Genomic DNA, 24,798 nt, shown 5'->3' with positions numbered 1-24,798 from the left:
AAGGATGCAGTTACACTAGTGGTTACCAAGATGGTCTGAATTAAAAGGTCAGAGGTTAGGACTGTAACCTTGTATGAAACTTCATGTCTTTCAGCAGGCAAAAACTTAAGAGTTGAGTGTTTTTGGGGGGACAATATTACCACTGCACTACATTACATATCAGATCGCTATGCAATTAGAAAAGGTCTACAGCAGGGGTACTCAACTCTTACCCTACGAGTTCCGGAGCCTGGTGGTTTTCTGTTCTATCTGATAATTAATTGCAAGCACCTGGTATAAATCAGAAGGGAACAATGACAAAATACAGTGGAACTGGTTTTGAGGTCCAGAGTTGAGTTTGAGGGGCCTACAGTATCCTTGTAAGAAAGAACAACAGCCTTGTTGTTAATTTAACATTATAAAACATCCCTTACAAGGTGTGAAAAACATTGGATTACCTCTGAGTCTGTGAAAGGCTTCAGCTCTGGAAATAGCTCCCACAGAGTCTGTCATCTCACAAATGACAACTGTGACCAGTGTGTTTGTGACAGAAACAGTCACTTTATGGCTAAACTAGACCACTGACAGTCCTGTAGCTGATGACACAGCGCCATGTCCCAAATGGCATCCTACTCCCTGTATAGTGCACTCATTTTGATCAGGGCCTATAGGGCTCTTGTCAAAAGTAGTGCACTATGTAGGGAATAGGTGCCATTTGGGACACAAACAATAGGTGATGACACTGACACACAGAAGAAAGAGATACTGGTGATATAATTGCTGTATTTATCAGCAGTTGCAAGCATGTAATTACTGTGTCATAACGTTCTCAAAAAAACAAGACAAAACAAAAAACAGACAGTGTATTTAGCTTATCAACCAGCTTATTATTAGAATCAGGTGTGCTAGATTATAGGGTTGGTGCAGAAACCTATAGGATGGTAGCGCTCCAGGAACAGGGTTCAGCATCCCTGCTTATTGCATTGGGGTTTGTTCAGTCTGTGTAAGGCTTGGACAACACGATAAATGTCAAATGTCAACGGCTAAAACATGCTGTCCTCTGCCCTACAGGAAATGGCAGGCAAGTTTTGGACATATCTAGCTTTCTTCTTTCTCCTGGCAAGTCTGGCTGTCATCATTACTATGTCCGTGATCCAGGGTCATAAGCGTGTCTTTGAGTCACGTCTGAAGGTAAAAACAACAAGCACATTCCTGATCCTTCTCTGCTCAAATAGCTGTATTGACAGTGTGAAGCATCTGCTAAATGACTCAAATGTAAATGAATTACCTCGTATTTACCCAGACATCAAGACAATCATCACAAACAGAAGGTGACAGATCAGACTGGGTCTCTACAGCCTGTTTAGGAGTCAGGCCAAACTACAGTGAATGGGGGCAGTTAGCATAGATGGCATTATAAAGACCAGGGTGGTTTGTATTCAAGGCAGGTTGGTGTTGGGGAAGCATTTGCTCCAAGTGGGACACACTCGAAAGGAAGGACGAAGGGACTCTTGACTAGTTGACTTGATACAGCTTTGGGTAACAGGGTTAATACATCATTTCCTATTAATAAGAAGATGACTAACGTTTAATAATTCTGTGAAATGAAAATCAATCACCTTTAGTCAGCACACCAGGTCTATATATGAGAAGGGAAAACTAACTTCAACTCTGCAGGAACTGAGACTCTGAGGTTGGTTCAAATAGTATTTTGTTTTCTTTCCAAAAAATGTAGCTTTATTTAATCTTGCTTGACGCACTGGAATGGTACTAATGGAAAGTAGTCAATAAAAGTGCAAACCCTGCCCATCTAGCACTACAGGGCAGGCTCAAACAAACACTCAAAGATAGCAAATACTTGGCCTGTTTGAATCCATGTCTGGGTCTGGAATGTGTATTATTGCTGCCTTTTTAATTTGATTAGGATCCCCATTAGCCAACACCAATGGCAACAGCTAGTCTTACTGGGACCTGACACATGACATTTACAATTTACATACATTTAAAAACAATAACATGTAGTGTGTGCATGTGTTTGCTTCTATCAGTACATGTCAGTACATACACACAAAAAAATACACACAATCAGTCCTTTTGGACTGATGTGAGGACAAACTTGAACCAGAATCTAGTTCCAGAGGGCAGATCAAAACATTTCTATGGATTTGTCTTCATGCCTGAGTGAGTGTTTCCTGTGTTTACAGAGTAGCTGCATTTTTTATGTATTTACGTTCTGTCCCTGTTCTCAGCTTTATGGAAGTAATAATCACACCATAATGGAGTGCAATCATTATGCTTCTAGTCAATCAGGAATGTAGTGCAATAATTGTGTGATAATGATGAGGTATTTGATGGACTGTACTTTAGGGGATAGGGGTTGTTTACCATAACGTACATTATTGCCTTTCATTATATAACGATTATGTGCGTGCCACTGTATAATTTCTTCATCTAATAGAATCCTCCTACTCTTGGACAGCAGTAAAGACTATGTTTTCACTCCTTAGGTTCAGATCCACTATAGCTGTTTCAATTGGCTTTGACCAGTTTCGTTGCAGGAGGGAAATAATCCTGCAGCAGGAGGATTTGATCATTCAAAAAAAGAAAAACGGATCATTTCTAACAGGAAATTAGTTTTGATAGGCTAGAGTAGGCTATAATTTAGGTGTAGCCTATGGTTGCATTTCAGATACACTTGTATATCGTAGTAGAGATCAATATCTATCTTGTGTTATTGAGCTATATAAAACAAAGGTTGTGTATGGCTGCATTTCAGATACATTTTTGTACATATGAATGTCGCAGTAGTAGGACCTAAGGTAGTAGGACATTTATTCTGTCTGGTTCTTTAGCATTTGAGCGAGCGAGAGAGAAAGAGAACTGCGGGTTTTCAGTGAATTAATCACAAGGCTCATCTGCAACAACAAAGTGATCAAATGAAGATAAACCATCTGTATATGAACTAGCATCTTGGATATGTAGTGTGATTTCCCTGCTCTCCTCTGTATGCAGTATGGCATAGTAATCGACTCAGGCTCCTCCCGCTCTACTATGTATCTGTATCAATGGCCAGCCGAGAAGCAAAATAACACTGGAGTGGTGAGCCAGACACTCAGATGCATGGTCGCTGGTGAGTCTGCATGTTTTTTAATTTTATTTTATTGACCCAACCCTCTTCAGAGGACTAAAGAAACTTTATTTTCACAGCTATTTTGTGAAATAGACATTTTACATACATGCACAGTATTACAAAAACATAAATATATTTTTGGGATAAACACATTAAATGTGGATACATAGTACTGAGACATATCCGGTGTACATGATAGGGTTTTCGGTCCTAACTATTATAGAGCATAAGCTTTTAATCCCACCCCTCAGCTACTCTCAGCCCATCCCACCTATCTCCGTACACCACCCTCTCTTGATTTCAATGTGATATATATTTTTCAACTGTGCTGTGATGTCTCACATCAATTCTGAACCTTTCCAATCGCATAGTATCCACAAATTGTAAGTTAAAGATTAATATATTTGCTGAGAGTATTATTATATTGCTGATATATTGACTTTTGCTTTCCAAATCGTCCAATGGGGCATTTTGTAGGGTTCATTTTAGATGAATGTTGTGATTTTTCAGCCTCTCCTGAACCTGTGACCACAACAAGCTACATGGGGGCAAAACCAGAATAAATTATCGAATGATTATATCTCTTCGCAGCTAAATCTGCAGAGCTGAGATGGTTGTATGCCTCATATACTGTATACTGTCTAACATTATGTTGATAGCAAGAATGCTGTATAATAATTTACATTTAAAAACGGTGTCTGTATGTTCATAATGAGATGCAGTGTCACTGTTGAGTCTGCATCGTAATGTGATGAACCCGACACATTCTCACACAGGTCACAATCTTTTCCTCATATTTTTTTGTTGTTGTATTTTACCCCCTTTTTCTCCCCAATTTCGATCTTGTCTTATCGCTGCTACTCCCCAAAGGGCTCGGGAGGCAAAGGTTGAGTCATGCATCCTCTGAAACATGACCCGCCAAACCGCGCTTCTTAACACCTGCCCGGTTAACCCAGACGCCAGCTGCAGGAAACACTGTACAACTAACAACCAAGGTCAGCCTGCAGGCGCCCGGCCTGCCAGAGCGCGATGAGACAAGTAAAGCCCCCCCAGCCAAACTCTCCCCTAACCTGGACGACTCTGGGCCAATTTTGCGCCTCCTTATGGGACTCCCGATCACGGCCAGTTGTGACACAGCCTGGGATCAAACCCAGGTCTGTAGTGACACCTCTGGCACTGTGATGCAGAGCCATAGACCGCTGCGCCACTCGGGATGCCCTTGTACTCATCTTTTTTATGAAGATGCCATAATACATTACTTTTTGGAAAAGGACTTGCATGTGAAATGCACTTATCATCATACAGCCTTTCAGTACTGTATGTCATACTCCTTTTATAGACTATGTTGAAGGGCAATTCCGCCACTTTCCAACCTCATATTCATCATCTCCAGCACCAACAAGTCTTAATATGTGAAAAAAAGCGTGTTTCTATGATATGTGGTTAAAAAGATAAGAAGAAAGGTCCTAAAATAACGCTTCTCTGTGACATCACATGGTAGGATTAAAAGTAAAATAAACAGTGATTTTCAAAACCAGCAACCTAAGTTTCTAGACCAAGGGAGGGTCTTTTCTTGCTCCCACGTCACTGCGAACCTCGTAGTGTTTGAAAATAACAGTTTTTCACTTTTGATGATGTCATCGGGTAGAACTTTTTAACTTTATATTTTTTTCCACAAAACATGTACTATTTTCACAAATGTTGAAACTGGTCTTGTGCTGGAGATAATGAAAATGAGGTTGAAAAGTGGTGGAGTTGCCCTTTAAGCACCTGGTTTAAAAGCACTATACATTTAATCCAGTGTTGTATAGTGATGCAGACATGCTAGCGATCTAGTGCATCATTTGCTTGTGACTTTGAGAATAAGTATTGTATGACTCTTAGCTCAGTCTGATTTGATTCCCTAGGCCCTGGTATCTCGGATATGTTAGTTGACAATGCACAGGACCAACAGTCCTGGGCGTCAATCAGAGAATGTATGAACAACATCACAAAAATCATCCCCGCAGACCAACACAATTCAACCGTCATCTACCTTGGGGCAACTGCTGGGATGAGACTGCTACAGTGAGTTGTGGGTTTGTCTTCCTCCAGTGTGAGCGTACCTCACCAATCTTCTAGGTATGGAGTCCTTTATAGTCTATCTGGCTGACCTATCTCTGTTGTTGCACTTCTGGGAATGGATCTATGGTAGATACAGAAGTAGACATGTGCATGCGCACACATGCACACACATACTGATCCCACACACAGAATACTAATAGGTTTTACACAATATTTAATCAACCTTCTGTAGGCCTATTATTGATCTCTAAATTCTCTACTGTGAATAATCAACACAGTCTCACATTCAATTCGCGCATATATGTACAAAATGTATTTCAGCAGATTTCGTGCGTTTTTGTGCATTTTTGGGGTGTTTTGGGGTGGTTCAATTCGTTTGAAAATACACGAATTTCTGTGCTACTTAATTCGTGCGAAAAGACACAAATTTAACCAGTAGGTGACACACAAGCCGTTGCAACAACCATGTAGACGCGATAATTTGTATTTCATTTTCGTTCTTCTTAATGGCTAATTCAACGTCATGAATATACAGAAATGTTGTCTTTGTTTAACCATGTTTTAAAATGTGTCGTTGTATGCCTATATGTACTGTTTTAGACTTGCTGAACAGAATTTTTGAGAAAAGACGCACATTTACCTGCGACTTAATTCGTGGGAAATATTGTTTTATTAATGCCAATGCTGTTTTCTGTGCTTGATTTCGCTTAATACTTTGGATACTGGTGCACTTGTAATCAGAACGCCTTTTTGTCATGTAGGCAACCATACACGATTTTCTTCATAACCCATTTCATATTTCGTGGAGCCTAAATTACACCATTTTCTTCATAATGCATGTATTACATGTTAATGTAAAATAATGAATTATGTTGGCTTACACTTATGGCCTTTCCAAGGCCTTTCCATACCTTAAGGGAACATTTTAGCACTCGCCATATGGTTAGTGAGAAACGCCACATTGCAAATGTAAGGTCCCTTACTAGACGTCCTGCAACGTTTCTAAAATTCGCGGACGGCGTCGGGCCGTGCGCGGGGGAGAGATCTTTCAGGAAGTCATCAAACTAAATCTCTCGGACGTTCGGTTTCAGTTTTATAAAAATAACACATTTTGGTCATTTTTCCGCAGTCTAGGAAATTCCCACCAGAGGGAAAATAAATAATATTGCAAATGCACAAGCACATTGCAAATGCATGTGGCCTTTTCTCCTAAACGGAAAATATTTCGAAGACGTAATGGACAGTTGGCCCCGAACAAGATGGCGTCGAGGCCTCAACGCTTTTTGAGTTATGGCCATTTTTCTGGGATTAAAGGTCAAAAACGTAAAGTAGGGTGCTAATTTGACCGATTCACGTCAAAGTACATAAGCATACGGTGTCAGGAAAAACAGAACCAGCCATTTATCTATCGTAATTTAAGAGAAATCGTACATTGACAAATTGGTCATGTTCACAAAAAGGAGTTAAAAAAAAAAAAAGTTACAGATCCAGTTGCAGTGTGTTCAGACGAACATTTTTTAAGTGGGTCTCGAAGCTCTGCCACTGCATCGCAGTGCTAGCTGCGCCACCAGAGTCTCTGGGTTCGCGCCCAGGCTCTGCCGCAGCCGGCCGCGACCGGGAGGTCCGTTGGCCTAGCGTCGTCCGGGTTAGGGAGGGTTTGGCCGGTAGGGATATCCTTGTCTCATCGCGCTCCAGCGACTCCTGTGGCGGGCCGGGGGCAGTGCGCGCTAGCCAAGGGGGCCATGTGCACGGTGTTTCCTCCGACACATTGGTGCGGCTGGCTTCCGGGTTGGAGGCGCGCTGTGTTAAGAAGCAGTGCGGCTTGGTTGGGTTGTGCTTCGGAGGACGCGTGGCTTTCGACCTTCGTCTCTCCTGAGCCCATACAGGAGTTGTAGCGATGAGACAAGATAGTAATTACTAGCGATTGGATACCACGAAGAAAAGGGGATAAAAGGATGGAGTGAAAAAGTACGGTGCTTAAAGACACACAAAGCCTGCAATGGCATTGCCGTTATCTCCAGGCCGTGCCGAGTTCAACGAGATGCCCCGCTTGACCGTAGCTAGCTCGGTCTGAGTGCAGCGACAGGGACAAGAAGAAGGACCCAAATGACCCTTTGACCTCAATTTCATAGTTTTTTGCTTTTGGGAGACAGAGAGAGAACCGTTAAGGTTAGAAGCACAATTTGACCTCAGGAACGTTCCTAAGGTCCTCCCGATCTGTGCAAGCCTAACATTGACCGTGTGGCATTAACCCTTAATAGTTAAAAGAAGGTGTTTACATCAAACAGTTTACAATGACATGTCTCCCCATAGGAATACATTGCCTGCATCCCTAAATTCAACCTGAAGCCTATGTGGGTTAATAATGCCTTATGAACCTGTCTTCGATGACAATCCATCAGGCCACTATGAGGTCTACCTGTGTCGATTCTAAGCTTCCTGGAGCAACCGGAAGTGGTTAAATCACCCTAAAAGTGTTTGCCATACCCAACCTGCAGTTTGAGAGAAATAGTGCATTCAACCCTATGTAAATCAGTGAGTTCTTAACGTATAGACTTAAAACTCAGGATTCTGTAAAAGCCCACTCCAATGAGGATATGTGTTTACTTTCGGCTTCCTGTGCCAACCGGAAGTGCCATAATTGGTGTCAAAAGGGCTGTTTCGAAGGGTTAAAAAAGTCAAATCTTTCCAAAACTTAATATATGTGAATAGGCAACCCTTATGAACTGTAAATCAGTCATTCATCCCATCAGATTTCAAGGAAAAATTTACACACCCACACAGAAAGGATGGAGTGACACACTGAGGGGCTTAGAGGCAGACAGTGCCTGCAATAGTTACTTTTATTTGAACTTTTAAAGAACCGTCAGACCTAGAGTTCTGAAACTTTTCAAACCTGTTCTAGAGCTCAGGTCGATTAAGCACGGTGAGTTATGTGGCTCTAGAAGGTTCTCGGACCGATAAAAAGCCTCGGTGCATTTGCATTGACTTCAATTCATTTTGAGCATTACAAAATGGTGACATTTAGAAAAGTCCCAGAGTTGCAAGACTAGGTGCATTGAAACCGGCTCGGCCCATAGAGACGGACCCCGACATTTCTGTCCGATAGCTCATTCAAGGACCCCGTAGCAAGGCATGGAAAAAAGTGGAATTTCAGCACCAATTAAGGTTTTGCTCGGGCACCGAATGACCTATCGAGCCGAAACTTGGGATTCGAGGTCGCCTCACATAGGGCTAAACATAATGTGAAAACTGGACCCGCAGCTAGAACATAACTACGTATTATTTGTTTTATTATGGTTTAAATGGAAGGCGCTGTGAATTTTGGGCCTGCTCTGAAATATGTGATAGTTGGCTTCTAAACGAGTTGGAAAAAGTGAGTTTGGAGTCAGATGGTATCAGTTTGGTGTCTGAAAATATCTAATTAGCTGATGGACACTGACTTGCTAGTTGACTTTTGTGCATTTGCAATATGTTTCAACAGTGAAAAACCACCAAAATAGCATTCTGAAATCACCACTAAAAATGACATCACCATAGCCGTGCCGAGTTCAACGAGATGCCCCGCTTGACCGTAGCTTGCTCGGTCTGAGCGCAGCGACAGTGACAAGAAGATGACCCTTGACCTACATTTCAAGTCTTTTGCTTTTGGGAGACAGAGAGAGAACTGTTAAGGTTTAGAAGCACAATTTGACCTCAGGAACGTTCCTAAGGTCTCTGTGCAAGCCTAACATTGACCGTGTGGCATTAACCCTTAACAGTTAAAAGAAGGTGTTTACATCAAACAGTTTACAATGACATCTCACCCCATAGGAACACATTGCCTGCACCCCTAAATTCAACCTGAAGCCTATGTGGGTTATGAATGTCTTATAAACCTGTCTTCAATGACAATCCATCAAGCCACTATGAGGTCTACCTGTGTTGATTCTAAGCTTCCTGGAGCAACCGGAAGTGATAAAATCACCCTAAAAGTGTTTTGCCATACCCAACCTGCAGTTTGTGATATATAGTGCATTCAACCCTGTGTAAATCAGTCAGTTCTTAACGTATAGACTTAAAACTCAGGATTCTGTAAAAGCATACCCCGATCAGGATATGTATTTACTTATAGCTTCCTGTGCCAACCGGAAGTGCCTTAAAATGGGGTCATAGGTGCTGTTTCGAAGGTTTAAAAAAGTCAGATCTTTCCAAAACTTTAAATGTGTGAATCGGTCAACCCTCATGAACTGTAAATCAGTAATTTCGCTAAACAGATGTCAAAGAAAAGCTCTCACACACACACACACACACACACACACACACACACACACACACACACACACACACACACACACACACACACACACACACACACACACACACACACACACACACACACACACACACACACACAGCAAGGATGGAGTGAAAAAGTATGGTGCTTAAAGACACACAGAGCCTTAAATGCTTTTAGGGGGGATCCAGACTTCCATACCCGCTCTGGGAGCGCTATACTACCGCCCCAAATCAATGGGTGCTGGCCTGAGTGATTTATGGAGGTTTTCAAAAAATATTCTGTTTTTTCTTCTGGAAAATATTTTATGTTTTTTCTTCTCGAGTCAATGGCCTGAGTGATTTATGGAGGTTTTCAAAAAATATTCTAAGTCCAAACTTTTCATGCACCAGGTATTTTTTTGGGGTTACCAGGCGTCATTTTTCAAAACGGTTTAAATTGCTTTTAGGGGGCATCCAGAGTGTCACATGACCGGATGAGGTAACTATTCTTGTTCTTCTTGTAACTTTCCGGTAGGCTAGAAGCTTTCCGGTGTTTTGCTGCTCGACACAGGTCGACGCAGGTATTGCACTTGATTTATCGTTATCGTAACCGTAGGTGCAGCCAAGTGGAAATACGAAAGCTTTCTAGCTATTTCGCACTGACGGTAATTTGAACACAAGAACGTTTCTAGTGAAAAGGTGCTTACACTCAGAGCCATGTATTTACACTCAGCCACCCTAGCCTTATTACGGGTTAACGTTTTGGTAATTTTGGTTGGCCAACAAAATGTAAGACTACAATGACTGCATACGTTTCCCCAAATGTTATACGAAAAAAAAAAGTTTTGTTATTGATGGACAATGGCAAGGCTGCCATTGTATTTTCAGTTACATTCTGTTCAATAAAAATGGTTTACACGTTTATTTTTTAAGAAATACATGGAACTACAACCGAATAAAACACCATTAACCATCATGCATTGCTTACATTCATTCTATCCTGAAAAGTCTGTTCAGAAAAAATCGAAAACAGTACATATAGGCATAAAACCACAATGTTTTAATAGGGATTAAATAAAGACAATATATATATAACCTCTTATGGTTAAATGGTTAAAAAAAGACAAAATATCTATATATTCATAACGTAAAATAAATAAATACAGGCGATCGCGTCTATGGTTGTTGCAACGGCTTGTGTGTCGCCTACTGGTTAAATTCGTGTCTTTTCGCACGAATTAAGTAGCACAGAAATTCGTGTATTTTCGCACGAATTAAGTAGCACAGAAATTCGTGTATTTTCAAACGAATTGAACCACCCCAAAAATGCACAAAAACGCACGAAATCTGCTGAAATACATTTTGTACATATATGCGCGAATTGAATGTGAGGCTGGGCTGGAATAATATACAAGCTCAAAATCTATCTCTCTCTTGATTACAAGTTCACAGAATGAAACAAAATCCAATGAGATTTTAAGGAACCTGCAGAACTACCTCCAATCTCTGCCGTTTAACTTCCAAAACGCCTCCATCATGTCAGGGGACGAGGAGGGGCTGTACGGCTGGATCACCGTCAACTATCTGATGGGAAACTTCCTCGAGGTACATTACAATTTTGTATTAACTTCAAAATCTTTATAATTTTAATTTTTACATTTTATTTCACCTTTATTTAATCCAGGTAGGCAAGTTGAGAACAAGTTCTCATTTACAACTGCGACCTGGCCAAGATAAAGCAAAGCAGTTCGACACATATAACAACACAGAGTTACACATGGAGTAAAACAAACACACAGTCAATAATACAGTAGAAAAATAAGTCTATATACAATGTGAGCAAATGAGGTGACATAAGGGAGGTAAAGGCAATAAATAGGCCATGGTGGCGAAGTAAATACAATATAGCAATTAAAACACTGGAATGGTAGATTTGACAGTAGATGAGTGTGCAAAGTAGAAATAGTGGGGTGCAAAGGAGCAAAATAAATAAATAAATACAGTAGGGGAAGAGGTAGTTGTTTGGGCTATTTATAGATGGGCTATGTACAGGTGCAGTGATCTGTGAGCTGCTCTGACAGCTGATGCTTAAAGCTAGTGAGGGAGATAAGTGTTTCCAGTTTCAGAGATGTTTGTAGTTCGTTCCAGTCAATGGCAGCAGAGAACTGGAAGGAGAGGCGGCCAAAGGAGGAATTGGCTTTGGGGGTGACAAGTGAGATATACCTGCTGGAATGCGTGTTACGGGTGGGTGCTGCTATGGTGACCAGCGAGCAGAGATAAGGCGAGACTTTACCTAGCAGGGTCTTGTAGATGACCTGGAGCCAGTGGGTTTGGCGACGAGTATGAAGCGAGGGCAACAACTTCAACTACCTGGTGGGAAACTTCCTGGAGGTACATTACAATTTTACATTAACTTCAAAACCTTTACAATAACTTTAGAATGACCTAAATAACTCTTAGGCATATGCATATGTACTGATGTGTGGGTAACAGTCAGTAATGTGTGTAAGTGTATGTAGGAACTCATTTAAAAATGTGTGTAGTTCTGTCCTTGAGCTGTTTTTGTTTATTGATGTTCTGTATTATGTCATGTTTTATGTTTTGTGTGGATCCCATGAAGAGTAACTGCTGCTTCAGCAGGGGATCAAAAATAAAATAAAAAATAATGGAAATTTTAACACAAAATCAATGTTTATACAGTATATATAAATGTAAGGGGTAGATCAGCTTTAATATTGCATATAGATTGTGGTTTATGTCACGCCCTGGCCTTAGTATTCTTTGTTTCCTTTATTATTTTAGTTAGGTCAGGGTGTGACATGGGGAAGGTATGTGTTTTTGTATTGTCTAGGGTGGTTGTATGGTTTAGGGGGTTAAGTAGAGTAGATGGGTTTGTGTTTAGTGTGGGTGTCTAGCTGTGTCTATGGTTGCCTGAATGGTTCTCAATCAGAGACAGATGTCATTAATTGTCTCTGATTGGGAGCCATATTTAAGACAGCCATAGGCACTAGGTTAATGTGGGTAATTGTCTATGTGGTACGTTTGTAGCTTGTGTGTGCACTTACGTCTATAGCTTCACGATCGTTTGTTGTTTTGTTTCAGTTTGTTAAAGTGTTCGTTGCGTGTTTTTTTTCCTTTCTCTAAAATAAAAGAGAATGTATTTTGCACACGCTGCGCCTTGGTCCACTCTCTCTCAGCAAGACGATCGTGACAGAATTACCCACCAGAATCGGACCAAGCGGCGTGTAAAGCAGCAACAGGAGCAATACACAAAGGATTCATGGACATGGGAGGAGATACTGGATGGAAAGGGTCCTTGGGCACAACCGGGAGAATATCGCCTCCCTCGTGAAGAGCTGGAGGCAGCTAAAGCCGAGAGGAGGCGATATGAGGAGGCAGCACGGAAGCAAGGCTGGAAGCCCGCGAGTACAACCCAAAAATTTCTTGGGGGGGTGGGGGGGGGGGGCTAAAAGGGAGTGTGGCGAAGTCAGGTAGGAGACCTGCGCATACTCCCTGTACTTACCGTGGAGAGCGAGAGTACGGGCAGACACCGTGTTACGCAGTAGAGCGCATGGTGTCTCCTGTACGTGTTCATAGTCCGGTGCGGGTTATTCCACCTCCCCGCACTGGCAGGGCTAGATTGAGGATTGAGCCGGATGTCATGAAGCCGGCCCAATGCATCTGGCCACCAGTGCGTCTCCTCGGGCCGGCTTACATGGCACCAGCCTTACGCATGGTGTCCCCGGTTCGCCTACATAGCCCGGTGCGGGTTATTCCACCTCCCCGCACTGGTCGGGCGACGGGGAGCATACAACCAGGTAAGGTTGGGCAGGCTCAGTGCTCAAGGGAGCCAGTACGCCTGCACGGTCCGGTATTTCCGGCGCCACCTCCCCGCCCCAGCCTAGTACCACCAGTGCCTACACCACGCACCAGGCTTCCAGTGTGTCTCCAGAGCCCTGTTCCTCCTCCACGCACTCGCCCTATGGTGCGTGTCTCCAGCCCGGTACCACCAGTTCCGGCACCACACACCAAGCCTCCTGTGCGTCTCCAGAGTCCTGTGCGTCCTGTTGCTGCTCCCCGCACTAGCCCTGAGATGCGTGTCCCCAGCCCGGTACCACCAGTTCCGGCACCACGCACCAGGCCTACAGTGCGCCTCAGCCGGCCAGAGTCTGCCGTCTGCCCAGCGGCGCCTGAACTGCCTGTCTGCCAAGCACCGTCTGAGCTGCCCGTCTGCCAAGCACCGTCTGAGCTGCCCGTCTGCCAAGCACCGTCTGAGCTGCCCGTCTGCCAAGCACCGTCTGAGCTGCCCGTCTGCCAAGCACCGTCTGAGCTGCCCGTCTGCCAAGCACCGTCTGAGCTGCCCGTCTGCCAAGCACCGTCTGAGCTGCCCGTCTGCCAAGCACCGTCTGAGCTGCCCGTCTGCCAAGCACCGTCTGAGCTGCCCGTCTGCCAAGCACCGTCTGAGCTGCCCGTCTGCCAAGCACCGTCTGAGCTGCCCGTCTGCCAAGCACCGTCTGAGCTGCCCGTCTGCCAAGCACCGTCAGAGCTGCCCGTCTGTCCCGAGCCGTCAGAGCTGCCCGTCTGTCCCGAGCCGCTAGAGCCGTCCGCCAGACAGGATCAGCCCGAGCCGTCCGCCAGACAGGATCAGCCCGAGCCGTCCGCCAGACAGGATCAGCCCGAGCCGTCCGCCAGACAGGATCAGCCCGAGCCGTCCGCCAGACAGGATCAGCCCGAGCCGTCCGCCAGACAGGATCAGCCCGAGCCGTCCGCCAGACAGGATCAGCCCGAGCCGTCCGCCAGACAGGATCAGCCAGAGCCGTCAGCCAGCCATGAGCAGCCAGATCCGTCAGCCAGCCATGAGCAGCCAGATCCGTCAGCCAGCCATGAGCAGCCAGATCCGTCAGCCAGCCATGAGCAGCCAGATCCGTCAGCCAGCCATGAGCAGCCAGATCCGTCAGCCAGCCATGAGCAGCCAGATCCGTCAACCAGCCATGAGCAGCCAGATCCGTCAGCCAGCCATGAGCAGCCAGATCCGTCAGCCAGCCATGAGCTGCAGTCCCTCAGTCCGGAGCTGCAGTCCCTCAGTCCGGAGCTGCCGTCCCTCAGTCCGGAGCTGCCGTCCCTCAGTCCGGAGCTGCCGTCCCTCAGTCCGGAGCTGCCGTCCCTCAGTCCGGAGCTGCCTTCCAGTCCGGAGCTGCCTTCCAGTCATGAGCTGCCTTCCAGTCATGAGCTGCCTTCCAGTCATGAGCTACCCCTCAGTCCGGAGCTACCCCTCAGTCCGGAGCTACCCCTCAGTCCGGAGCTACCCCTCAGTCCGGAGCTACCCCTCAGTCCGGAGCTACCCATCCGTCCGGTGGCGCCCTCTGGGATGGTCTTCAGTCCGGGACTTGCTACAAGGGTCGCCGCTCCAGAGGCGCCACCAAAGAGGGTATTGACAATGGTGGAGTGGGGGCCTCGTCCCGCGCCCGAGCCGCCGCCATGATGGGGGCCACCCCGGACCCTCCCCTTCTGTTTCAGGTTCTGCGGCCGGAGTCCGCACCTTTGGGGGGGGGGGGGGGGGGGGGTACTGTCACGCCCTGGCCTTAGTATTCTTTGTTTCCTTTATTATTTTAGTTAGGTCAGGGTGTGACATGGGGAAGGTATGTGTTTTTGTATTGTCTAGGGTGGTTGTATGGTTTAGGGGGTTAAGTAGAGTAGATGGGTTTGTGTTTAGTGTGGGTGTCTAGCTGTGTCTATGGTTGCCTGAATGGTTCTCAATCAGAGACAGATGTCATTAATTGTCTCTGATTGGGAGCCATATTTAAGACAGCTATAGGCACTAGGTTAATGTGGGTAATTGTCTATGTGGTACGTTTGTAGCTTGTGTGTGCACTTACGTCTATAGCTTCACGATCGTTTGTTGTTTTGTTTCAGTTTGTTAAAGTGTTCGTTGCGTGTTTTTTTTCCTTTCTCTAAAATAAAAGAGAATGTATTTTGCACACGCTGCGCCTTGGTCCACTCTCTCTCAGCAAGACGATCGTGACAGGTTTATATCAGTGTAATAATTATATGGAAAGTAGAAATCAAAACTGGATGGTTTTGAAGGAAAATATATTTACAAAAATAATAAATAAATATATGGGGGATTGGAAATGATGCAGACAATTATTTCCAATCCCACACATATTTCTTTCTTATTTTTAAAATATATTTTCCTTCTTTATTATTTGACTATAAACCTACCACCCCTCCCCTAATTGAAGTTAACTAATGGACAACAATACTTAGGCTTCTACTTCCAGCTTATACATACCATATGCATTTTACGGACACGGTACATTTTACATCAGTTATCTTTTATTTTATACATTTTTTGCCCTTCAGCTACCCTCAACCCATCTAATTTATTTCTGAAAACCATCCAGTTTTATTTCTATTTGCCATATATTCTTTAACTGCGCTGTGATGTTTCACAAAAGTTCTGAACCTTACTATTCTCATAGTTTCTACAGATTGTAAATTAAAGATTAATTTTTAAAATAATAGTTCTATTAAATTATTGATCAAATGGCCGTGGCTTTTCATGTCACCCAGCAATGCTTTTAGCAGAGTTAGCTTTAGGTAAATGTTGTGATTTTTCAGCCATTCCTGAACCTGCGACCAAAAACAAGCTACATATGTGCAGTACCAAAACAAGTGACCTAATGAATCTGTCTCTTTGCAGCAAAATCTGCAGAGTTGGGATGGTTGTATCACCAATGCATTCTATTGGTTGCAAGGATTTTGTATAATCATTTAAATTGAAAAACTCTAAGTTTTGAATCCAGCGTTGTTTTGTATACCAGTTAATAAACCATGTGCTATGGAATCAGCACATCAAACATCTCTTCCCAATTATTTTGCAACCTGGAACTGATATCTTTTTTAATTGATCAAAAAAGAGTTTGACCAACTTTGGTCTTCAATGCAGGGCCGACAGACAAGTTCCTTAGCTTCTACAATGCTTAAAATAAGATTGTTTTGCGTCTCTATATTGAACCTTTTTGAGGGCCATGTATGAAGCGAGCTTTTGAACCCTTCAATATTTATTCTAGCAGTGTAGAGTTTTTATCACAATGCATTTATCACAATACAGTACAGTTCTTATCATTGTGTCTCATAAAGATCATAATTGATTTGAAAACACCAATCTATCCTCTGGTTTGTAGAGAAACATATGGAATATGTGGGTGCGGCCTGCCGGAGGGAATATGGTGGGTTCCATGGATCTAGGAGGGGCGTCCACCCAGATAGCGTTCACCCTCCCAGATCCCAACGCCCGGGGAACAGACATCATACGGGTCTCCCTTTATGGCTACGAATACAACATCTACACTCACAGCTTCCTGTGCTATGGGAAGAACGAGGCAGAGAAGAGAGTCCTTGCTGCTTTAGTGAAGGTACTGTGTAAAGGAAATTTGGGTTTACTTCAAATACTATTTATTTTCTTCCAAATACCTGATTGGTCAAGCCTGGAGTGCAAAATGGGCTGGGTTTGGAGTATTGGGACTATTCCAGCGGTTAAGTAGTTGAAAGAAAATAAATACTATTTGAACCCAGAATCTGTTATGATGTCATCCCTCACATTCATTCCTGGCAGCATTGTCAACATGATGATGATGATGCTTTTATACTTAGCTAAGTGCTGTTTTTTGTGTAATTAATGCAATCCTTCTGGCTAAGTCCTCAACACCCATTAATATCTAATTACCACATCCTAAGAAATCTGAGGACACCTCATTACCTTGACATTTACTGTCTCTCAGAGATGAGGCAAAGTGCATTTTGGTATTAACCGTATTGATCTGTCCATTTCTATATGGTTTGCTTTGCAAGCTTGGTCGAAAAGTGTCTGTTTTGCTAGGATGGTAGATAATGCATGCACAACTGAAGACAGCCATTTTGAGGAGACAACAATGTAAATAGTGGTCCCACTTTACTTATAGTTGTTCTTATACCTGTGTAGCCTAGTAACGCTGTAATTACTACAGTAGAAAAGAGGTTCAAGCTCAGCTATTGATCCTTTGGATTCCTTCTTCATGAATGTTCAAGTGACATACTGTAAATACTTTTACTGTGCTCTCTTTGTCTCACTGATCAGAACTCTGAGAATGCTACACATGTGACCAACCCCTGCTTCAATCTTGGTTACAACATGACTGTGTCGGCTGAGTCCATCTTTGGGACTGAGTGCATAGAAACTCCTGCCGACTACGACCCCAAGCAGATGATCACCCTGAAGGGGTCATCAGACAACGGAGCCTGTAGGGACGTGGTGCAATCCATATTTGACCTGACCTCCTGCACGAAGAACTGTTCCTTTGACGGAGTATACCAACCATCCGTGGGACCCGGGGACTTTCTGGTACACGCGTACACGCACACAGACAGACAGACATACTGTATATATAGGGCATATTTTGCAGTTATCCAATAAATATTGTGTCTGTCTGAGCTCCTAATGTGTGTTCCATCCCTCAGGCCTATGCTGGGTTCTTCTACACTGCTCAGGCTGTTGGGCTGAAAGGCATTTCACAACTGAACCAGTGGAACTCCTCTACCTGGGAATTCTGCTCCTGGGACTGGCCCACCGTGAGTCCATGTTGTTGTTGTAGTTGTTGGTGGTGGTGGTAGTGGTCACTCTGCTCCATGGACTGGACCACTGGGAGTCCTTTTACACTGGCAGCTACTGATGTAGGATCTTAATTTGAGCCAGTGTGCTACAGCAGGAAAATAATCCTGCAGCAACAGGAAATGTGAATTATTATGTGGATTATAATTAATGGTATTTTTTGTAGGGGTTTATACTTTTTTCGTTAGGGCAAATCAAGTCTGAAATTTCAAAACTAGAATACACTACAAGTTTCTCAGCAACAAAAGAGTGATCAAATTAAGATCCTACATCTGTACAGCAATTTTCACATTTATAGCTGTGACAGAGAAAGGGAAGAGCTTGACATTAGCTAAAATAGGGGTAAATAGATGTTCTATTTAATGATGTGGGGTAAGCTTACTCCTCCTGAGAAAGAGTGGCCATGCATTCCATGACTATTGGGATCTGTAGGTATATAGAAAAGTGGACAACAGGTTAACTGTACTGTACCATCTGAGGTTAATTTATGAGGACCTTTCCTGGGTGGTGTTTTACATGGAACTACACAGACAACAGAGACATATTTTGTAAGACAAGGGTGCTGTCCAACAATTATCAAGGTTATTGCAATTATTAGATGGTTATTGTACTATTAGAAATGTATCATTAGAAGAAATTATTAGAAAATTGCCTCAACACATGGAAAATGTAATGGATAGACACATGGAATGTTGTTTTTTTTCCTTCTTTTTTAGCTCACGCTAAAAAAGGGCTGGATAGCTGAAAAATACAGAAAGTCCTACTGCTATTCAGCTCATTACGTCCAGACATTACTTGTAAATGGCTACAAGTTCAATAAAGACACTTGGAAACACATTGACTTCCAAAAACAGGTAAGTGTGGCAGAATACAGCCATGTACCTTGGAGGATCCAAACACATGCTTCCAAATGAAACAAATGTTTTTATGGTCATATACTGTACTGCAAAAAGAGAAACCAATATAAATGGTGGGTATACTATCATTAACAGAGGTCAAGATCTTGACAAGGAAGCGGCTAGAATCGTTTCCTATGCCCCCAGGAAATGGAACTTCTGATGGAAGTCCAGACTGGAACTTCCAGCTGAAGTCTTTGTCTGTTAGACTCAATGAAGTGTAACATGAAGTCTTTCTTTCAAAATCAAAGCACAACACAGACTGGTTACAGTAGCTTGTTTGACATTATGAAAAATGGGGTATTTGTCCCCCAAGATGACGATTCTCTGTTTTTCATTCTTACAAATAAGCGAGCTACTGTCTCTCTGTCCTTTGTGTTTTGGGTGTCAGGAGAAATTGATGCCCTTTGTCCCATCATCAGAGGGGGTTGAAAGACATGACTTCTTCAGTGGAAGGAAAGACAGATTTTAGAGTAATTTCCCCCTGGGGGGCATAGTTTGCCTCAATTATTTATAAACGGCAATCATTCTTCTAACTTGTAATGTTCATTATTCATTGTTGTCTTTCAGCCTTTTCCAATAGACTATTGATGTTAAAAAAGAAGGCAGGTCGCCCTTGATACAAGTCAGTATTCCATGTCCATCCATGTCTGATGACGTTGGGAGACGATGTGGAAACCGGCCACTAGGGGCAACAGTGAGCGCTGTTATCTTCAATTAGGTTTAGGTTTTGCTAGGGCGTTGTTGATGGGGATGGCGGATGGGCATAAGCATCTATAACTTCGAAATTTGACGTTTGAGAAACATGGATGAACTAATGTCTAATTCTGATGTGAGACTGTGAGAGCTTGTAGCAAAAAATACATGATAGAGGATGCCAGAATTGGGAAAAGGGTCAGGATTTCTGAACTCCAAATCGACCACTAGCCCCTACTCTCCTGCCACTCATGTAGATCAGAGAGGATTGGAAAGTTATAAGTAGTTGAGGGGTTGGGTTAAATGCGGAAGACACATTTCAGTTGAATACATTCAGTTGGATAACTGACTAGGTATCCCCCTTTCCCTGTCTTGTCTGTCCCCTAGGGTGTAGGAGAGAGTGGTATTTAAAGGTGGGATTGCCAAATTTAAAACTTTTTTAAAATTAAGAGTACATACTATTTTATTGGACAATATACAAACGTTTTTTAAGAAAGATAATTTGAAAACTACAATTTTATTGAATAAATGTGTTTATTGCTTCTCTTCATTTTTATAAGAGAGCTGAACATTTCATGAATTGAAGGTTATTTGTTGATGTGAAAATCAAAATGTACCAATTTTAAGGTTGTATCATTAGATTTGGGGCGGGTTGGGATCACCATAATTTCTAACGAAAAAATGGGGCACCCAGAAATTCCTCGTTCAGGTTCCGGTCCTTGTTTTATCATCTCTTCGTATGGGACCCAGAACTTAATCGAGAAGCTGACCAAAGAATTTAGTTTTGGGTTAACCAAGATTAGGGGTTAGGGCATGGCAGATTAGGATTATGGTGTAGGGCAGGGCAGACTAAACTGGGGCCCGTGGGCCAACGTTTGGTTTGACCCGCCAGAATATTTTTTTTAACTTAGTCAGAGTTAGAAAAGTAGAATACACAAGGTGCAATTTCGAAATTTGGTAGTGCATTAGCAGTCTACAGTTCTACTAGTAATCATCACCAAATTAACAACCGGGCACACAGGGCATGTGCCCTGGAGCCCTGACCTCTAGGGGGCCCCCATTGATTTTGTTAGTCACTCAGAAAACATATGAACATGGCATAAGTCATGGAAAAATGTGTAGAACGGCAGGAAATTTGCTTTAAAACTGCAAAAACACCTCATGGCAAAATGTGTAGGATTGCAGGATATTACCTTTTGAAACTGCAACATTTTCTCAACGTCCTATGGAAACATGAGTAGAATTGCATGAAAATTGTTTTAAACCTGCCTCATTTTCTCTACACCTATGGCAAATGTGTAGAATTGCAGAGCATTTACTTTAACACTGCAACAAAAACAAAAAAAGAACTACCAAGAGGGGTGGCACTAAAATGTTTTGCCCACGAGGTGGGTGGGCCTCCCAGCCAAATGTCGATTAGGGCCCCCAAAATGGTGCTTCTGTCTGATGTTTTCCTGAAGGTTCCAATACCTTTCTGATGCATTTCTGTTACTTCCTGCTGAAAATACAAATTGTTACACCTTTCCTATTTTCAAGTTATGAGCCTTATGAACATACAGACCGTTTCTGTGCCACAATGGTTACATTTTTTCATTCATCTTTAATACTGGTAATACGAATGTGTTGATAGGTGTCAAGTTATATGGCTACAATTTGATTAATGCTTGAAGTGTGATTTTATGATTGCTTACTGAAAAGTTGTTGTTTAAATACCCTAAAAAGCTATTGTTTACCTTTTATTTTTCTAAATAGATAATATCTATTTGTTCAGCCTGTGGACCATCACTCAGATTATATTTTGGCCCACCAAGCCCAAAAGTTTGATCACCCCTAGTGTAGGGGCTATGGTGTAAGGCAGGGGTTCCCAAACATTTTTGGTCCGTGATCCCATTTTGATATCAATAAAATGTTCGCCACCCCATCATGCAAAAACAGTGATGTAATCAACGGCCAATATTAACTTTTTTAATAGGTGCTATGACAGTTTATTACAAATCAGTCTGACAGAACTTCAATCTGAAGAAAGTATAGTTTGAAGTGGCTGAGTTGCATCAGAAAGGTATTGGGAGGTTCAGAAGATCATTAGGCAATAATGTTGTATGATCTTCTGTGTAGAAAATAACACATAATTGATGTTCTTTTCCCCCCACTATGATTTAGTCTTGTCCACTCTGTTCTAATGAGGCTTGTGGACATTGTAGAGGGAAACAGACACATATGTGTTCCTGAGAGTCTCATCTTTCAGTGATGGGGTCATAATATTTTGTTAAAACAGTTAACAAGTTAAAACAGCATAAACAGTTCAAAAGATAGAGCCACATGTGTAGGCAGAAAACAGAAACCAGAAACCACATCTAGCGGCTACCGGAAGTTACTGACACAATAAATCAAGCGACCCAGGTTTAGTTTCACTCGCGACCCCATTTTCAAATCAGGAGATCCCTAGTTTGGGAAACAAATGTCTGTTTTAAGTGAGTCTGTCTGTCTTCAAACTGTCTTGTCAATCCTCTACTGTCTGGTGTGCCTCCTAGGGGTCGGCAGGGGGGCGCGGGGGTAAAATGACCCAAGTGAAAAAGTCTGGGAAACCCTATTCACAGGTGTAGGGGCTAGTGGTCAATAGTCTGTTTTAAGTGAGTGTCTGTCTGTCGCTCCTCAAACTGTCTCTCTGTCCCCTCCAGGTACATAACACAAGTATAGGCTGGAGTCTGGGCTACATGCTACATACATCCAACATGATCCCTGCTGAGGCCAAGCTGGTGCGTCTGCCCATGGCCAACTCTGTGTTCGGTGGCCTCCTCTTCCTCTTCACCGCCCTCACCATCGTCAGTGTCATGTTCCTGGTCATCAAGGCTGTGCGCGCCTGCTACTGACCCCCACTAGAGAGCAGTGTTCAAATAACAGTTACACCTAAGTTTGCAAAATTACAGTAACTTTCCCAAAATGTGTTTTTTCCAGAAATCCGGGTTGGAAGATTCCTCGAATCAGAAGGGAATGAGCAGGAAATCTGGGAATCCTCCAACTGGGATTTCTAGAAAACCTTGGAATTTTGGGAAAGTTACAGCAGTTTTTCATCCCTAGTTACACCCGATGGAGGAAAGTGCTTCTGGTCCCACCCAGACACAGTTACAGCAGGCAACAATAGAACATGGACAGGTGGAAGGTATTATCACCAGATATTATCATCATCAGATAAAGAGATTTAACAGGATCTTAAAGCCCACGTGCAGTCTTATTCATTTTATTTTTTAAATCATCACTATATGTCTAATAAATCACTGTGTGTGTTTATTTCATGAAAACTCCTAATATATTTGCTATTATTTATTTTCCTGAGCCTCCTTTTGCCATTGAAATGCTCAGTCTGATCGTGTGGGTGTGTTGATACAAATGTAAATATATTTACATACACAGCCCTGATTGGCAGATAGGATCGTCTAGACTCTAGACTAGAGCCTACCCCGCTTACCCCTTCAAAGTAGGATGAAACATATGCAAATAAAAGTTGACTCGTCATTGGTCAAAATAATCAGATTGTGATGTCATACTGTGGGCCAGAAACTCCCTCCCACCTAAACAGTGTTGTTTTGACCTCAGTGTAGAAATATAATTTAAAAATATAGGGAAATAACGTTTTGACTGCACTGCCCCTTTAATCACTTACAAATGCATAACAAATTGGAATTCGTAACATATCATATGCATTGCAGGGGAATAAATAAAACATTTTGCAAAAGGTATCATATCATACAAAATGGATGAAATTGTACACAATTGTGCAACATTTTCGGGGTATTTCGGGGTACTTTCAAAACTACTGGCTGAAATTATACAAAACATAATAATGTATTTTAAGCTGTTTAAAGGATCTCCATTCCATGTTTGTTTAAGTGTTCTCAGTGAGAAGATACACTTGAGGGTCAGTAATGCATTATAAGATCTTGTTCGCTGCTTTAGGCTCATCCCAAACAGACGAATGAGACAATTCTAAGAGATTCAGTGACTTCAAACGCTCAATTGGTCTTTAAAGTATGGTAAAAGAGAAGTATTAATTGCATAATGAACTGCTGAGCAAAAATGATCGCCGTTTGCACTAAGTCATCAGCTATACAGTACTGTAGATCAGGAGGTTGAATGAAGGTTGAAGGTAGCATGGTAAACACCTGAAATGACTAAAATCTCTTTATTACATATTTTGCTGGATGGCATGGCATTATCGGTTATCTACCTCCGAGATCTTGCATGTTTCTCGTCTGATGTACTATATCAGCAAATCCTTGTCATGCAGTCATTTTTTGTTGGTTGAATGTTCCATATTAACAATAAACTGAATATTACCCATGATGTTATCATCTCCAGACTCCAGCTAGTTATATCTGTGTCCTCCCTCTTCTTTACTTTACCTAGCCTACGTCCCCCTGTAGACTTTATGTATGTGTTCTGATTCTCCACACTTGTGTGCACTTGTATTTTCCCCTTCAGAAGGGTGGAGATTTGGGATGCATTTTCCTTTTTAATCCGTTTTTGACTGCAATTCAATGTGCCCTAGGTCAACAGCTACAGTACCAGAAGGGGGCAGTCCTTGACCATAAAGATTTACCTAGTGAGCCAAGAATTTACATCCATTGTCTTTTAATCCGTTCATGGTTGAAAAGCACCTCCTCTTCAGAGAAATCAAACAGTTTTTTCTTCATCTCTGAAGAGGATAGAACCCTATGGGCCAGTTTCCCAGACACAGATAAAGCCTAGTGCTAGACTAAGAATCACTTTCAATGGAGATTAGGTTGAGCATGTTTTTTAGTCCAAGACTAGGCCTAATATTTGTTCCAAAAAATAGCGCTATGTGTTATTAGTTAAAGTTATAGACCTAATTGGTAAGGGGTCTCTGTTAGATCTGTCCCCTGTGACTCATTTGCCAAGGGATGGATAGTGAGCCTAATACTTTACAATTCAAGCACATTTCAAAGTGGATAAAAAGCTACATTAATTCATTTTTATGGGTCTGGTTCTTATCATTTATTGCTCTCATCCACCAAGGATATGTGCGTGTCTGTTATTCAAATTAGGCTTCATGACTAATTTAAAAACGTGCTCTGCAATTTCAAGGCGCCTGTCTCCAGTATATGGAC

The 24,798-nt window shown here is 42.6% G+C and overlaps 1 protein-coding gene across 1 annotated transcript; it reads left to right on the top strand.

Annotated features, from left to right (window-relative positions):
• Positions 1-1,029: 1,029 nt before the first annotated feature.
• On the top strand, positions 1,030-22,542 carry LOC120031668 (ectonucleoside triphosphate diphosphohydrolase 3-like). Its single transcript, XM_038977464.1, has 9 exons — positions 1,030-1,170; positions 2,992-3,109; positions 5,017-5,176; positions 10,876-11,035; positions 16,618-16,848; positions 17,550-17,813; positions 17,930-18,040; positions 18,797-18,934; positions 22,351-22,542. Exons 1-9 carry the CDS (start codon positions 1,030-1,032, stop codon positions 22,540-22,542), a joined length of 1,515 nt encoding a protein of 504 aa, XP_038833392.1.
• Positions 22,543-24,798: the final 2,256 nt, after the last annotated feature.

The sequence above is a fragment of the Salvelinus namaycush genome, chromosome 37 (genome assembly GCF_016432855.1).
Source record: "Salvelinus namaycush isolate Seneca chromosome 37, SaNama_1.0, whole genome shotgun sequence".
Taxonomy (NCBI): Eukaryota; Metazoa; Chordata; class Actinopteri; order Salmoniformes; family Salmonidae; genus Salvelinus; species Salvelinus namaycush.
Note: the sequence above shows the minus strand (reverse complement) of the source record. Positions and strands in the feature narration are given on the sequence as shown.

Coding starts and splice junctions, on each gene's coding strand:
- LOC120031668 (XM_038977464.1), top strand. CDS start 1,030: ATGCTGTCCTCTGCCCTACAGGAAATGGCAGGCAAGTTTTGGACATAT. Junction 1,171..2,991: donor TCTTTGAGTCACGTCTGAAG/GTAAAAACAACA, acceptor CTCTGTATGCAG/TATGGCATAGTAATCGACTC. Junction 11,036..16,617: donor TGATGGGAAACTTCCTCGAG/GTACATTACAAT, acceptor TCTGGTTTGTAG/AGAAACATATGGAATATGTG.